At 45.5% G+C, this 16,235-nt stretch overlaps 2 protein-coding genes across 3 annotated transcripts in view; one reads left to right on the forward strand and one right to left on the reverse strand.

Annotated features, from left to right (window-relative positions):
• PLEKHH1 (pleckstrin homology, MyTH4 and FERM domain containing H1) overlaps window positions 1-16,235 on the reverse strand; it is a 78,826-nt gene that overhangs the window by 48,217 nt on the left and 14,374 nt on the right. For both annotated transcript variants that reach the window (XM_006266446.4, XM_019476736.2), the window contains exons 3-5: window positions 12,504-12,566; window positions 8,539-8,688; window positions 704-787 (exon numbers count right to left, since the gene is read on the reverse strand). In XM_006266446.4, the coding sequence (XP_006266508.1) occupies window positions 704-787; window positions 8,539-8,688; window positions 12,504-12,566 (297 nt within the window). The remainder of the gene's footprint in view (window positions 1-703; window positions 788-8,538; window positions 8,689-12,503; window positions 12,567-16,235) is intronic.
• TMEM229B (transmembrane protein 229B) overlaps window positions 1-16,235 on the forward strand; it is a 154,417-nt gene that overhangs the window by 19,205 nt on the left and 118,977 nt on the right. The window lies entirely within an intron of this gene.

Below are 16,235 nucleotides of genomic sequence, written 5' to 3' on the forward strand. Positions count from 1 at the left end.
AATGTAGTTCCACTGCAACCTTAATGGTATATCATAACAGTTGCTTTGTGCTCATAGAATAACAGAGAAGTAGGGTGGAAGGGACCTTGAGAGGTCAGCTAGTCCAACCCCCTGCCTGAGGCAGGATCATCCCTATGCAAACCGTCCTATACAAATACATTGTCTAACTGCTTAGCAAGACTACACTGTCAACTTTTGACATAAAACCCAGGATGTAACAGCATAACCTTCCTTAGGTAAAGCAAGGGGACTGCAGTGGCCAATGTTGCTGCAAAGGTTGTTTATATATGCTCAAGAGACCCCAGGAAGAGGACCATGTCCCCCCACTAGAGGAAAGCAAAACTCCCCACTGTCCATACCAATCTGAGCATGGGGTAAAATGTCTGCCTGATGACAAATATGGCAATTGGTCTGACTGCGTGGAGGGACATAACCCTTTAGCCAGAAACTTCTGGGTTTACGCTTCACCTGTGGCAGCTTCCCTTCCCATTTTAAAACAGGTAAAAGTTATATTTGTTCATAGCCCAAGACAGTGCATCAGCCCCTGCACTGTGAGCTGCATGCAGTGTCAAAAATGAAGGACCCTTTTGTGCAAGAGTGAATGCCATTCCCTGTAGAGAGTACTCCGTCTGCAACTCTAGCAACCAACAGCAGCACCTGCCCCAATTACATCGCAGACACTGACAGCAGGCTGGGGACTTACCTCTCTTAGCTTAAATGTTACCCACTCCTTGATCTTGGCAGCCTTTTCTTGGACAATTGTAGCTTCCTGAGCTCTCAACTGCTTCTGTGGCAAAAGAGAGGGTTACCTGCATTAGGGCAGCATAATCATGTTCTCAATCAGTTACTGTATCAGGAGTGACTTATTCAATGGATCTTCAGTTAAGAGGAAAGATCTCAGGGCTGAAGTGTATTAAGATATTACTATCCACCTGACCTCTATAAGCCTAGCCCCTTCAAAGTGCCTCAACTGGGTACTGAAGTTACTGGTCACGCTTAACAATTTAAGCTAACGATCTCCTGGCACATATTTCAGAAGCATGTTGTACCCTGATATAATTCTAGTCTAGGCAGTTATATCTTGTCTTCCACAGTTCATTTGTCCATAGTCTTCCTATCCTAAACTGTTGTGTAATGTTGCCATGAGTTATTATCTTGCTGTAGTCGTCCACCCCATTGTTGGCAGTACTTCACTGAAGAATGAAGCAATTCCTCCGTGTAATATGTAATACACTTTGCAATCCTTCAGAATGAAAAGAGCTCTCTAAATGTCCCTTTGTTGCAACTAGAGTTTAAAGGGCAGGAATTGGAGACAGGAGGCTTAGGCAGGGTGATTGTTTCAAAAGCCTGATATTTCTGCCATAAATCCCTGCAATAAACAGTTCATGCTTTCATTGAGAAATGACATGTAAACAAGCCAAAGTTAATAGAACTGGGGGCTTCCTGGCATGAATGCAGGCACCTGGGTTCAGGAGCAAAGACACCTCCCCTTGTGGGGTGTGCTCCACATTAGAGTCTCTAGGGTGCCAGATAGGGAGCTCCAGGCTGCAGTGCAGAGGCTGCATGCCATCAGGGATGGCAAAGAGGAGATTGATGCCTACTGCCAGGCTCTTCAGCTGAGGAATGAGGATGGAAAAACAAGGAAGGCTAGCAAGATGAGGGTGGACAAGAGGAGCCCCCATGAAGTCCTGTTAGGGGTCGCTTGGACAAAGGTCTTCTCCGGCCCCAAGGCGCCCTGCACCAGGGTCACCACCCTCCTGGGACTCCATAACAGATACGAACCCCTCGCAGCAGCCTCTGCAGAGCCAGCAAAGTCACCAACTCCAGCACTTGAGGAAGGAAGGCAACCAGCATCCACACCAAAGAAGACATGCAGGGTGGTTGTTGTGGGAGTTTCCCTCTTGAGGGGGACAGAGGGTGCGATTTGCTGCCCCAATCTCTTAACCTGTGAGGTCTGCTGCCTCCCAGGGGACCGTATCCAGGATGTAGCTGAGAGGATCCTGAAACTTATCTGGCCTTCTGACCGCTACCCCATGCTCCTCATCCATGTGGGCACAAATGACATGGCTTGGAGCAATCCTGACTGGGTCATGAATGACTACAGGCCTCTTGGGGCTGGGCTCAGAGGTTTGGGGGCACAGGTGATTTTTCTCCTCCATCCTCCAGGTTACGGGTCACAGGCACAGGAGGAAGAGATGTATTGAAGAGGTTAACAGAAGACTGAGGAATTGGTGCCACTGTGAAGGCTTCGGCTTCTTCAATCACAGTCCGCACCTCAGGGAGAGAGGCAGCAGTCTGCTGGGAAGAGATGGCCTCCACCTCACCCCAACGGGAAAGAAGCTTTTTTCAACCAGTTTGGCTGACCTGCTTGACAAGAGCTTTAAACTAAGCTCACTGGGGGATGGGCAGACAGCCATCAGAACAAGTCCAGGAAGAGATAAGCACATAATCAGCAGGTCAGGAAATACAGTCGAACTTACTTCTACCCCAGCCCATGGATGGGACTCTCCTAAGTGTACAGAGAAGCCTAGGGCTTCCAGTGCCAGGCTTAGCTGCCTGTACACTAATGCCAGGAGCATGGAGAACAAACAGGAGGAACTGGCCCTCCTGCTAAGCAATAACATATATGACTTTGTAGGGATAACAGAGACCTGGTGGGACTCCACCTATGGCTGGACTACAAGTATACACGGCTATACCTTGTATAGGAGGGATTGTGCTGGGAGGAAGGGTGGGGGTGTAGCTTTCTATGTCAAGGAGCAGTACACTTCCCTACTAGCTGACATTGGTACCCAAGGAGGGCAACTTGAAACCCTCAGGGTTAGAATGCAGGGGAAACGTGGTGTAGGGGATATAACTGTAGGAGTCTATCACAGACCTTCTAACTAGGAGGCAGAGCTAGACTACCAATTCTCTAGGGAACTAACAGAGGCTGCACGCTCTCGGTGCATGGTTGTCATGGGTGATTTCAACCACCCTGACATCTCGGGAGGAGCATTCAGCCAAATCTGATCAGTTGTGTAGCTTCCTCACCTGCACTGACAAGCTCAATCTGGCTGAAGAAGTACATGGGCAGACAAGAGGTGAGGCACTGCTAGATCTGGTTCTGGCCAAAGGGGATGATCTAGTGAGCAACCTGAGGATTGAAGTGAAGCTCAGTAACAGTGGTCATGAGCTGATCACCTTCCTTATCCATTGCAAAGCTGGCAAATATGTCAGCAATGCAGAAATTCTTGAATTCAGGAAAGCTGACTTTCATGAGCTCAGAAGGTTGGTTGTCAGGGCCCTGAAAGATCACAATCTGACAGGGAAGGGAATGCAAGATGAGTGGTCGCTCCTTCAAGACACGATCCTAAAAGTTTAAGAGAAATTTGTTCCAGCCTTCAGGAAAGGTAGTAAAAGGGCTGGGAACCCCCCTTGGCTAAATAGGGAACTCATAGCTTAAAAGAGAAGCCAATAAGTGTTGGAAGATGGGAAATACCCCTAAGGAGGATTATGCATCACTGGCCCGCACCTGTAGGGAGTGGACCAGAAAAGTCAAGGCTGAAACTGAGCTTTAGCCAGCTACAGGAATCCAGGACAATAAAAAGTCCATCTTCAGATATTTTCCTTAAGAAAAATAAGGGCAACATTGGACCCCTGCTGAATCACATGCGGCAGCTGACAACTGACACCCAGGAAAAAGCTAATCTCGTCAATGATTACTTTGCATTGGTTTTTCACCAGTCCAAAGGGATCACCCTGCCTGACAGGACACAGGATTATGAGGGTACGGGTGATCATATGCCTACATTTGGAGAAGACCTTGTGCGGGAACACCTTGAGAGGCTGGACACCCATAAGTCAGCAGTCCCTGATGAAATGCACCCAAGAGTGCTAAAAGAGTTGGCTGGCATCTTAACTCAGCCATTGGCGCAGATATTTGAGAACTCATGGTGTTTGGGAGAGGTTCCCGCAGACTGGAAGAGAGCCAATGTGGTGCCTATCTTCAAGAAAGGAAGTAAGGAAGATCCAGGGAAATACAGGCCAGTAAGTTTGACCTCAATCCCTGGGAAGATCTTGGAGAAAATTATCAAGACTCCATCAATCACAGGCTGACAGAAGACACCATTCTGAGAGACAGCCAGCACTGCTTCGATACGGGTAGGTCATGCCTGACCAACCTCATCTCCTTCTATGACCAGGTATTGTGTCACCTGGACAGGGCAGGGAGAGGTAGATGTCATTTACTTGGATTTCAAAAAAGCCTTTGACTTGGTCTCCTACGATGTCCTCGTGGCAAAATTGGGGAACTGCAGCTTTGACAACCACATGGTCCGATGACTGGGGAACTGGCTTCGTGGTCAAACTCAGAGAGTGATAATTGATGGAACCAAGTCAACATGGCCCATGGTGACCAGTGGCATCCCTCAGCGTTCTGTACTTGGCCCACTACTCTTTAATATATTCATTAACAATCTGGATTCAGGTGTCAGAAGCAGACTGGCTAAATCTGCTTCCCCACGAAACGGACACCAAACTGTGGGGAAGCACGGTTACACTGGAGGATAGGCTGGGAATTCAGGCCAACTTGGACAGGCTTGCAGGTGGGCGGATATAAACCCGATGACCTTCAATATAGAGAAATGCAAGGTGCTCCACCTCAGGAGGAAGAACCCACACCATACCTATAGGCTCGGCAGTGCTTCACTCACTAACACTACATCCAAAAGAGACTTGGAGGTCATGATTGGGGGTACATCAGGATCTGGGAGAATGTCTGTTCACCAGGGCTCCCCTAGGGAAGACAAGGTCCAACGGCCACAAACTGCTGGAAGGCCATTTTAGACTGGATATAAGGAAAAACTTCTTTATTGTCCTAGTCTCCAGAGTCTGGAATAGACTCCCACCAGAAGTGGTGCAAGCACCTACTCTGGACACGTTCAAGTTGCGTTTGGATGCTTATCTTGCTGGGGTCATCTGACCCCAGGTCACTTCCTGCCCTTTGAGCAGTGGGCTGGACCCAATGATCTCGCAAGGTCCCTTCCAGCCCTGATGTCTATGAAATCTATGAAACCGGGGACTAAAGGACAAAATTCTAAGCTGGGAACACCACAGGAATTGACAGTAGGCTGGCAGATGAGGTATGTTGTTCTGTGTTTGTCCAGGGTCTATCACAATGAAGTCATACTCCATCACTAGGACTCATGGAGGCTCTGGTAATTCAACTAAAAAATAATAGTTGTGAAATCAAATATTCTTCTCTGGTAATTTTACCAAAACATCAGCTTTGCAGTTGTAGTTTTCTTTCTTTTTTTTCTTCTTGAATGGTGCTGGATTGGTGCTGCTGAAGACTGTCCATCCACAAAACAGGTACAGCATGGTCAGTGCCAATGCCAACTTCCATATTTCTGAAAAGCCTATAATATGTCTACGCTGCCTCTAAAATGAGCCCAAGACGACTGCCAAGAAACAAGCCCTACCCACTTGTGTTCACTTCTCACACCACATGCTGAAAAAATGTTGTGTAGTTACCATCAGAGCAGTTCCGTCTGTACCCAGTGCTGTTGTCAGGAGTACACCCAAGGCTGAGATTGTGAGTGTCCCTGGCTTTGTTCCAGAAAGCAAGTATGCAATATTTTTTCAACAAGTGGTATGTACAGAGTTGGAGAAGCAGATGGGGCTGTTTCTCAGGTGTGCTCTTGGGATTGGCGCACAAGCTACATAGAAATGTTATCAGACATGTTAAATAGAGAAACCACCTCTAAGAGCAAAAGGGGGAAGTTTAGCTTAGCTTATTGTCTCCTGAGGCAGACAATAGTGATAATGGATTTTTTGTGCCCAATCCGGTAGTGGATTTTGTAATGTGGCATCTGGTTTACTGAGACCTGGGAATACTGAAAAATTATCCATGCCCTCCTTTTTAGAAGAGGTTCATTCAGTTAACAGCACATAAGAGGAAATCCTACACTTCTTCACATCCATTTTCACTGATCTGTGCAGTTCACTACCTCAGCAGCACAGTTTATTCAAGTACTGTGATGATTTTAAAATAGGCCTAGGTAATTTTATAACCAATAATAACATTTGGAATTAAACATGTTAAGATAAAAGTAATCAAATCTCATGCCTCCTGTGGGGGGAATCAGGATTTTCTCTCACATACAGCATTAACATTTGTTATGTGCATTACTTTAGCTTTCCTCTGAGTCATCAGGTACCAGCCTCTGCTCGAGTCAGGATTTCAGACTTGACAGACTCCTGCTCCGATATGATCTGGCAAATCCTATGCAGTGTATTTAACAGGCCTCTGAACAGCCATGAAATGGAAATGTCCTTGAATCCTTAATGACCTGGGCCTGATTCAGATCAGAGACCAAATGATAAATTGCTAAGCATTCTTTTACCAATGCCCAGAACTACCCAGATTACACGCTTGATTATTAATCAAATAAATGACCTGGGTGATATCAGTCTTTACATTTCACTAAGACTCCAACTCTCCCAGTCTACTTTGAATTTAAACCAGGGATCCCCAAAATAAAAGGCTTCACATCTCATGATGAATCCAAATCAGCCCAGGTTCAGTCTGGGGCAGATTGGACCTTGGTAATCTAGCTGTTTTAATGGGCCTTGGTAAACTTCCCCAATGGATTATAGAATTAGGTGCCAATGAAAGATGAGAGACTCTTCTTAAAACAGTGGAGCCCAGCAGCACAAACAGCAATTAAAGAAGGCAGCCCTGTACACACTACAGAGGGGTGGTTATAGGGGAGGCAGGGGTGGGGGGGGGAGGGCAGTTACCTTGGCTTGCCTTTTGTTTGGGAGGACCAAAGATCCCATGAGGCACACCCACCATAAGGAAGGCATCTCAAGATTTTACCCAACATCTATAAAAACTTATCTACATTGCTGGGAGAAGGCTTGTTTGAAGAGTATCTGGGGAACTTCAACCTTCATTTCAGACAGCTCAGATTTTATGGTATGGTGGCTACTCAGATTTAAATGGCACTCATCCTGGGCAGCTGCAGTCCTAAAGTTGTATTTCTGGTTCTATTCTCTGCGGGAGTAGCTACTTTTATTATTAACACCTTTGTGCTAGATGCTGTACAAACACAGAACAAAAGATGGCTCTTGCCCCAAAGAACATTCTAGCTAAGTATTAGACCAGAGAGAAAAGATGGATACAAAGAGACGGGTAGCCAAGTAAAAACAAATGAGACATTTTGGCCAGCTTGATATTCAGTGCTGTTTTTGCACCAGCAGCCCAACCATTGTCAAGCCTTTTGTGGGTATCAAAGCAAACCAGTTTTAAGGAAGGATCTAAAGGATAGAGAGGTAGATTTTTGGAAGTTCAGGTGTGAGGGACAATGTGAACAAGCACATAAAGATGCTTATTTGAAAATTTACCAGTGGGCAATGCAAGCTGGTATTGTGGGACAATTCAATGCAGGAGCAAAGGTTGAATGTTATTTAACTTAGATCCACTGGTTCTTAGTTTGCCAGGTCAAAAAGGACTCCCTAGAGGCCAGAACTGGGTCCACTGTAGTCATGATGAATCCAAATCAGCCCAGCTTCAGTTTGTAGTCTCCTAAGAGCAGATTTGGTGGTGTGTGTGAATAGCTGGAGTAGAGAGAAGACTGCAATCATAAGCAGTGTCCTGGTTCCACAGCTGGTAGGATGCCAAGCCCAGGAGTAGTGAGAACTGTGAATGTAGTTAGGGGAGAGGAAAGGGAAAGAGATGTTCCCTTATCAGGGGAACACAGTAAAACTAAAGAGCAAAAGGATGATTTTTAAAGGAGAAAGAGGCCATTTATTTGTAAGTTTGTAAACTGATAGGTAAAAAGACATCTTGTCCTCTCTGCCATTAACATCGTTACAAGGTGAAAGGGGTTTAAGGAGTTCAGATTTTAACTCTGGCCTGTGCCTTGTCCCCCACTCCCATCACAAGACAGCGCAGGTGACTGAGAACCAGACCTACTAGGAAATGTAAGAGGCAGCCTGCCCTCAGTAGGGGAGGAGGTTGGCAAGAGCACTGTGCTGGGAGGTTTGCCAAAGACTGGGGAGAGTGCTCCCTGCTGAGAGCAGCTTGGCAGAGCTAGAGATGAACCACAGAATGACCTTGTACAGGGGAGCCAAAGAAGTTCTGTGCAGAAGTGGCAGGGCTGTCTTGGGTTTACCTAAGACCCTTCTCACAATTTAGGTTTCCAGGGTTGACTCCTATAATAGGAGGAGAGCATGTGGTGCCCCACAGAGTGCGGATATGGACACCTCTCACTGAAGGGAAAGGACTACTGAGTTTGGTAAGGGCCGCAGAGAGGCTGTTTGCTCTTTGGTTGAACTCTTATGTTTCTTTTTGGAAGGAGAGGAATCTAGCCTTGGTCAGAAAGCTATCCTACCCAAGCTAATACAGACAGACAGGTGACTTGTGAGGAGAAAACTGAGGCATGAATACATATGAATGACATAGACATAAGCCACACCTGACATTACCATATATTACCTTCAGTCTCTGTGACCCATCCATGTTACTGTTCCACCAGTAGAGAGTGGCTTTACCTGTTTCTCCAGCTGTCTCTCCAGTCTGTTGATCAGATCATCCTTTCCTTGCACTGTGCCTACCAGCTCCTGGTATTTCTTGTACAGAGTGCTCTCAGATTCACTCGTCTTCATGTTGGCCAGTTTTGCCTTCTCTTCCATAACTCTGACCTGAAAGATCACACTTTGATTGTAATGACAATGGGAAGGGAGGAGGAGTAAGGAAAGTGGAATGTGACAGTATGAGCTAATTACGCAGTGGTAAGGGCCTCACTGGGAACTTTTCTGTGTTTCATATTTGCGACAGAAGAAACAAAACAGAAAAAAGGAAAAAAAATTAAAAAGTAGCTTTGAAATTAGTTTATTTTCAAATATTGTCTATGTCTAGTGCTAACATTGTCTGTGGCATCACTGGTGCAATAAGGGGAGTAGGATGATTTGTGATCAGAAGCAAGAGTTGATAAATGCATATGACTGTGAGGAACCCAGATACTATGAGTATGGGAGCTATAAGGGTATCATACAGACAGTGCACCCTACACTGGCTTCCCATCCAGAACACATTCAGTACTTTACCCTTACTTAATATCATGGTCAGTACTTCAAGATCCTGGTCATCTTCTTTAAAGCTTTCTGGTCATAAGTATCCTAGCAAAAACTTCCCACTGGCAGGATACCTAATGTAGGCCACTGTCAGCTTCTGGTGTTCCTACACATGTTTGGCTTAGACCTACTAATTAATTAACAAAATTGAAAATGCTGGAAACCACTGAAGCTTTGTCTCTTTTTGAACTCTCAACAGTTCTCAAAAAGAAGGCACCTTAGCAGGAATTCATTTGTATTGTGAAAAAGGTTTCAGTACCCTAAGATCCAGCTACCACTAAAGCTTCTCTGAGAAATTTACTTATCTGAAAACTTCTCTTTGTCCAAAGTTTATGCCTCTTACTCTCTCCCTTCATTTGCTAACTGCAAAGTATCAGGGTCCAGTCTATATAGAAGATTCAACGAAGTCCTCAGTTGTGCTGGAAAGCAAAAGTTCCCTTTTAATGGCAAAGTGATTTTGTCCAGCTGAACCCTACTTGCTAATTATAATACTATGAGAGACGAATAGTAGGTCCCGGTGAGACACAAATTCAGATAATTTCAGAACCAGGCCCCCCAAATGCCATACTGATTTGGCATAAGCTGGAGGCCAGCAAGGCAAAGCAGTGGGAATGACTAGGTCAATCCAGAGAATCTGTGAGAGAGAGCAGCTTATGCTCCATTAAGCAGCCCTCCTCTCACGCTCATAGAAGCTGTGTTTTGTCCTCCTGTCTGTCCGCATTAGACAGAAAGAGGCAAATTGTCTCTTCCTGGTCCTGAATCAGAAAAGCAGGCGCCCAGCATCCCAGCCAGAAAGCTAAGCCTGCTGAGTCGGATGTGTTTTCATTAGTGGTCAGGGTGATTACAGCAAAACTAAATGGCCCCTCCTGTCTGTCTGATGCCTGAGCTCTGACTCTGTGCTGGAGGCTCAGAGTGGGGACTGCAAGCACGTGGTTTCGTTAATTAAGGTTGGCAGCTGTGGGGAGTCCATTGGCTTGGCAGTGCCACCTGTCAGATACATGGGGCAAAAGAAAACAAGGGTTTTTAAAATTCTGTGGAGGCCTTTCATATACCAAACACTTCTCATTCATGCCAAACCTGCCTGCCTGTGAGAGGGCAGCCCCACTCTTTACACTGCTGCTTCCTTAGGCTCTGGGACATAACTAAAGTATTTCCAATGAAATGCTGTTTCTTCCTGTATATTACAGGAGATGAAGCAGCAGTCCTTTAAGCCCCGGGGCTTGAATCATTTCCCCAGCTTCTGTTAGCATCTGGCAGTCAAACCTGAGCTAGAGGCTGCCCACTGGCCCAAAATGCTGCAAGGGCAAGGTAGGTCAGAGAGGCACAACCTACTACCAACCTCCATTCTGCCATGGTATCCAGAACTTACTGGTTTGGTCCCAAAAAAAAGGAATGGGCAGCTGGGAAGGAGAGCCTGCCTCCATTTGTGGGTTTTCTGCAGAACTTCGGCTGCAACTCAAAATGGCACTGCCCTGGCAGAAACCCTGGTGTAGCGATGCTCAGAGTACAGTAGAAATCCCTATATCTCTGAGGAGGACTTTTCATAAAGTCAGCAAGTGTCCTAGCGGCCTCAAAAATAGTCACAGAGACAGTCTGGGAGCCTTTTGCACCCAGTGACCTTTGTTACACTCTCGCTACTGTTCACAAGGCAGCAAACAGCATAAAAGAGAAGAAGAGGTTGAGGGAGGAACCTCTGATATCATTATGCCTCCAAACTCTAGAAACCAACTACTGACACAGCAGATAATTCTCTAGTTACACAGGGGGTTACAGTATTCCTAGCTGTGAGGGTGGTTATTCATATTTCATGATGCATTTTCTGCCATGTCAGAACAGCCGCAATATGGCCAGAGATTTCCTCATCAGGGCCAGGGCCAGATTAACCCTTTAGTGGGCCCTAGGCAAACAAAATTGTAGGCCCTGGGCTGGTCGAAACCTCCTCCCCACCCTGGTGCTGCTGCCCATATGGAGAGGGCCTCGGAGCTGCCAGTAGGAAGCAGCCACCACGACAGCGAGGCTGGCAGAGGGGAAGGGAAGGGAAGGGAAGGAAGGTAAACGGGGCCATTTGTACTGCTGCCGTGGAGGGAAGGACCAGGGGCCACCCGCAGCTCAGGGCCCTAGGCATGTGCCTAGTTTGCCTATGCATTAATCTGGTCCTGCTCAGGGCTCATAAGCCTAGACTGTATGCTAATTTGCTACACCTTGGGAGTGAATATAAGGGTCCTGGAAGTAAGAGGGTGACACTCCTGGAGCCCTGTTGGCTTTCTTCTTACACTCACGTCAGGACACTATCATCGTCACCTTCTAGCGTCACCTGTTATTTCACAGCTAGACCTCTAGAAAGGGAACAGACCTCTAGACTAGGAACAGTATGCATCAGAGGTATAATCTTCTGCCTTTCTGACTAATGATGTGTGACCAGAGAGCAAGTTAGAGATCTTCCTCTTAGTACTTGTCTACAATGGGGCGTATCCCAAAAAGCAATTGCTAAATAGTTATTCAATATTCACTCCCCATGTGGAGACTCTTCTATGCTAAGGGTGCCTTTGGCAGTTTAGAACACATACTGCCACACTAGTTCAGACCAGGGGTCCATCCAGCCCAGGAGCCCATCTCCAACAATGGCAAACAGTAGATGCTGTAGAGAGGAAGAGTATGAGAAACAGGGTTTGTGTAGATTGTTGCATCTCTTATTGTATCCTCCCAGTCACCTGCAGTCATACATTTAGGGACATCCTGAGCCTGAGATTATGTGCTGTGTTTCAATTAGATTAGTTTAGATTAATCCCTTTCTGAAATGAACTGGGTTAAACCACACAAAAGCAATCTCGATGTAGAATAAGAGAATCCGTGCAGGAAAATTTGGCTCTTGTGCTTTACTTTCACATTTTTCTTGCTGTGTGGTCACTTGGCTACACAGACAAGCCCTTACTAGCAATCGCATGCATCTTGCTGTTTTTTACAGTCTCCAAGATCTCCAGGAGATGAATCTATGAATCATTGCACTTCAGTCTGATCTGCAACCTCCCCCTGCTATTCCATGTCATTCCATGGGCCATATTGTGAGACAGCTTAGCCCTCCATTGGCTTATCAACCTGCATGTCACAGATGATTAGGTAAAGGCAGAGCTTTCCCTCAGGGTTCTCCCAAGGGGAGCCAGACCTTTGTTTGTAAAACTCTTCCAGCCTTCACCTATGGTTTAACTCCATTAGGGCCATCTCAAAATTTGTGAGGTCAAACCAGAAAATCAGTTCACTGGTCTATAATGAATATCACACTAGGAAAGTTTCATGGTGCACACTGCTGTCTGAATAGGAGGCTGGAGAGCAAATAGGAATACTTGCTGGGCTTTTAACAGAGCAAGTGTCAGAGAGCATCCTACCTGTTTCTCTGCATTCTCAGCCCGCTGTTCTGCTTCAATCACTCTTTGCTCCAGCTCCTGCATCTTCAGAACCAAGAAAAAGAAAGAGAAATGAAGGCAAATGAAATCATAACTGTTTAGGCTACAAGTGCATCTGTGTTCTTTAACAGGAACTTGGATCTTTGGCATTCTTAGGGTTAACTTGACAGCTCTGACCATGAAACCAAAGCCTTTGACCTCCTCCAGTCTATCCCTCTGTCCCACTTTGGATTTTCCGGAAATGTTTTCTCATTAGTGAGCTTTATCATTCATTCATTACACGGGTCAGAAGAACATCCCCAGTGCCCCAACCCTTCTCTGTGATTTACACTCAGTGGGTTGTCACAGTGAATAGCCAGTCTGCAACCCACCCTTTTTTACTGTGGTTACTCCAACTAGGGACTCATTATTGTGGGCACATAAAACTTAATACATCTCTGAAAGGCTCCCAGTAGGTTCCACATTAGACCAGACTAGCTGCTATTCCATAGTATACTAGATCATATAGCTACTGCAGCCTAGCAAAAAACAAAAAACAAACAAAATAAACTAGTTCCTAATTTCACCTAACCTACAAAAGAATAATGCTTTTAATGTTCCAGTGGTAATTTTCATTCCAAGAGTTAAAAACTTACCAGTGGGCAATGTGCAATGCAAACATTGTGCCAAATGCTATAGCCCTTAATTGGAGAAAGGCTCCTATCAAAGACAATGGGCATTTTGGTTAAATTTAGAGCATGGAATTTCATCCTACTCCAAAAGAGATCATACTGGGTGAAATGCAGCCCTATCTGGGGTGGAATCAAGAAATGGAACCTGTTTATGCACAACATTACACAATAGCATAAGATAGCATGAAATCATCTGCATCCATTTTAAACTGGAGGGAGTATTTAGGGAAGCAGAATGCAATTACCCAAACTAGAGTTTGGCATAGGGCCTGTTCTTACCAAAAATGGTATAGGCTCTTCAATAATTGCAAGTGATGAGAGTTTAATAACTCAGCCAAATTGTGGCATATTCTGCAGCAAATTCATCTAACGTCTGTCACTATAGGCACTATTTATAGCACAAAAGGTATGTTTCTCATTCTGTTCCTTCAAACTATCATAGAAACAAGTGCCTGTCCCAGGAGATGCCCCACATGCATCCAGATAGATTAGACACCAGATGCATCTCTCACTTTTGGTCCTGTGGCAGTACAGGGATGAATCTACCTCATAATCTCTTAGTCTTTCTTCCTGGTTCCAATGCTGTAGAATAGGGGTGACCAAGATACTGCCCATCTGGTCCATGGGGCTCTCCACAGGACTAGACATTTAGCAGTGTGGGCAGCACTGGCAGTATTGATTGCTGCAGCCCCAGAGCTGCCAAATTTCCAGACCTGTGGGTACAACCATAGGGCAGATCGGCAGCAGGGAGCTGACCTTGGGGCTGGAAATTTGGCAGCAGGAGGAGTGGTGGCTCTCGCAGCCATGGGAGCCACAGCAATTAATACTACCACTACCAAATTCTAGCTCTGCAGGCCAGTTGACATGGCTGCTCTGGATCTAACCTGTGGACCAGCCCTGTGCTTTGAATCCAACTCATGGACCAGCCGTGCATCACTCATTCAGTCTGTTGGGCCAACTTGTTGCTCTAGAACAAAGCCGCAGCATCCATGTTTTCAGGGATGCAAAAAATGGGGATGTTTACATCTATTTCTGCCCAAAGTTGTGGGTTTTGGAATGTCAGGAATATCTTTATTTAGATTTGGTTCTGTAATCCCTCATGTCTTTCAGTAAAACCCAAGCTTTGCACTTGAATTGTTTTAACAATTGTCCAGAAAGATCAGCAGTCATGTTACTTCCTAAAACCCCTCATCTTCAGGTCCCTACTCCTTTTTCTATGGCAACTCAAAGCCTCTTTCAAAACCATCGAGGACTCCTTCCTCAAGCACCTACCCTGCTTTGATATGTCCCAGGCTTTGGCTAGTTCTTCTCAACTCTTCTCCCCACTACACTCTCCTGACACAGTAATACTTATATACCTGGTCCTCCCAGTACTACTGGAAAAGGGCTTAGAGCTGTAGGCTTGTATCCCAAAGGGTCTCTGTGGCTGTGTTTGAGATCCCCCTCCTCTTCCACTGCCCATTCTCAGACTTTGACTGAGAGAGTTGACACCATTCCAGGAAAAACAAACCCAGCCTAGGTGCCAGGGAAAGCACCCAGGCTATACGTGGACCTTCCTTTTCATCTTATTTTCCTACAGTAATGGCATTGGGAGATGCTGTTGCAGGATTGCCTACAATTTAAATTGCATGCTCCCCACTTCAAAGTGTATTATCCATCATGGTGGGTGAATTATGAATTCACAAAATTCAACCTCTACAAAGTGCAAGTACATTCCCCAAACCCTTAGGTTTCTATGGAGTTAAATATAGTCCTAATCACTGGAATATAGTCAAATACCAGAGGGAGCTTAGACACAACAATTAGCAGGGGAAAGTAGGTGGTGACACATAGGTTTGCTTTTGGTCAGGTGCCTCAGTGAAAGGAAAACCAAGAATTCAGCAGCAGAAGACAAACAAAAAAATCCACCAGAAGTGGGAGATGAGTGATAGGAGCTGTCTGCTCTCAGATTTGTCTTGGTTTGGGGGTGGTGATAAAGGTGGCTTTTTAGTGGTCATGAGTCTTAGTGTTAACCTCTGCTTCTACAAACACATGGGGAAAACCTCAAAAGAACAGATTATTTTGCAAAGTTTGCAGTATTTCATGGTGTTTTATTGAATAAAGAATAAGGCAGAAGCAGGCTGTAGTAGACTACTAACAAAGTTATAGTTCAGAAAAAGAAGTAAGGATGATGAGACCTAGGCTCTGTTTCTTTCTCTGATGCACTGTATGATTATGGACAAATCCCTGAGGCCGAAGTGTTAAAAGTCAATGGGAGGTGCAGGACAGTTCCTCTGAGAACAGGCTGCAGGTAGCTGATCATCCAAAAGTAGTTCCCACTTTTTAAGAAAATATGGGCCTTTAACATATCTGTGCCTCAGTATCCCAAGCTGAAAGTTGGCAACTATGGTGCTCCTTGTCTGCAAGGTAATTGTGTTCCTTGGTTCTGTTATTATAGAGCATGCTGAGATCTGTGGATGGAAGGTATCAGGAGGATGGATGTGAGGCTCAATGATCAAACAACAAACATAAAATAGTGTGTGCTATAATTTAGAAATATTTGCCAGGGATAGCAAAACACGCCTCTCTAAAAAATTCCCCTCATTGTCAGTCTTCTCTGCAAAGAGGACAAAGAGTTAGTAGTCCATAGAGATCAACTCTCCTCCAACTTGTAGAGAAAATTTCTCCAGATGATGTTGTGAGCATTTTAGCAGGGAAGTGGTATGGAAGCTTGCATAACCACTGCCAATGCTATACCTGTTCTTGCTCCATGGCCCAATCAGGTCTTGGTAATCTGGGCAGAGGAGCCAATACAGAGGTCAGTTAAAGTCAGCTGTAGTGCTCTGTACTATGGATGTGAACATATATCCACTAGGAAAGAAGATTTATCCATGCGTTTCTCATACAATAGCTTGTAATCAGTGGGCATCCCGGGGCCAGTCAAATCATTGGCTTGCCCACCTGTCTCAGGGCTAACCGACTGCCTACTTCACCCACCACGCCTTTGATGATACAATTGAATGATGACAACAAGGCGGGAGGCTGCCCATTTACTTGCCCTGAT

The sequence above is a fragment of the Alligator mississippiensis genome, chromosome 2 (assembly GCF_030867095.1).
Source record: "Alligator mississippiensis isolate rAllMis1 chromosome 2, rAllMis1, whole genome shotgun sequence".
In the NCBI taxonomy this organism is placed as follows: domain Eukaryota; kingdom Metazoa; phylum Chordata; order Crocodylia; family Alligatoridae; genus Alligator; species Alligator mississippiensis.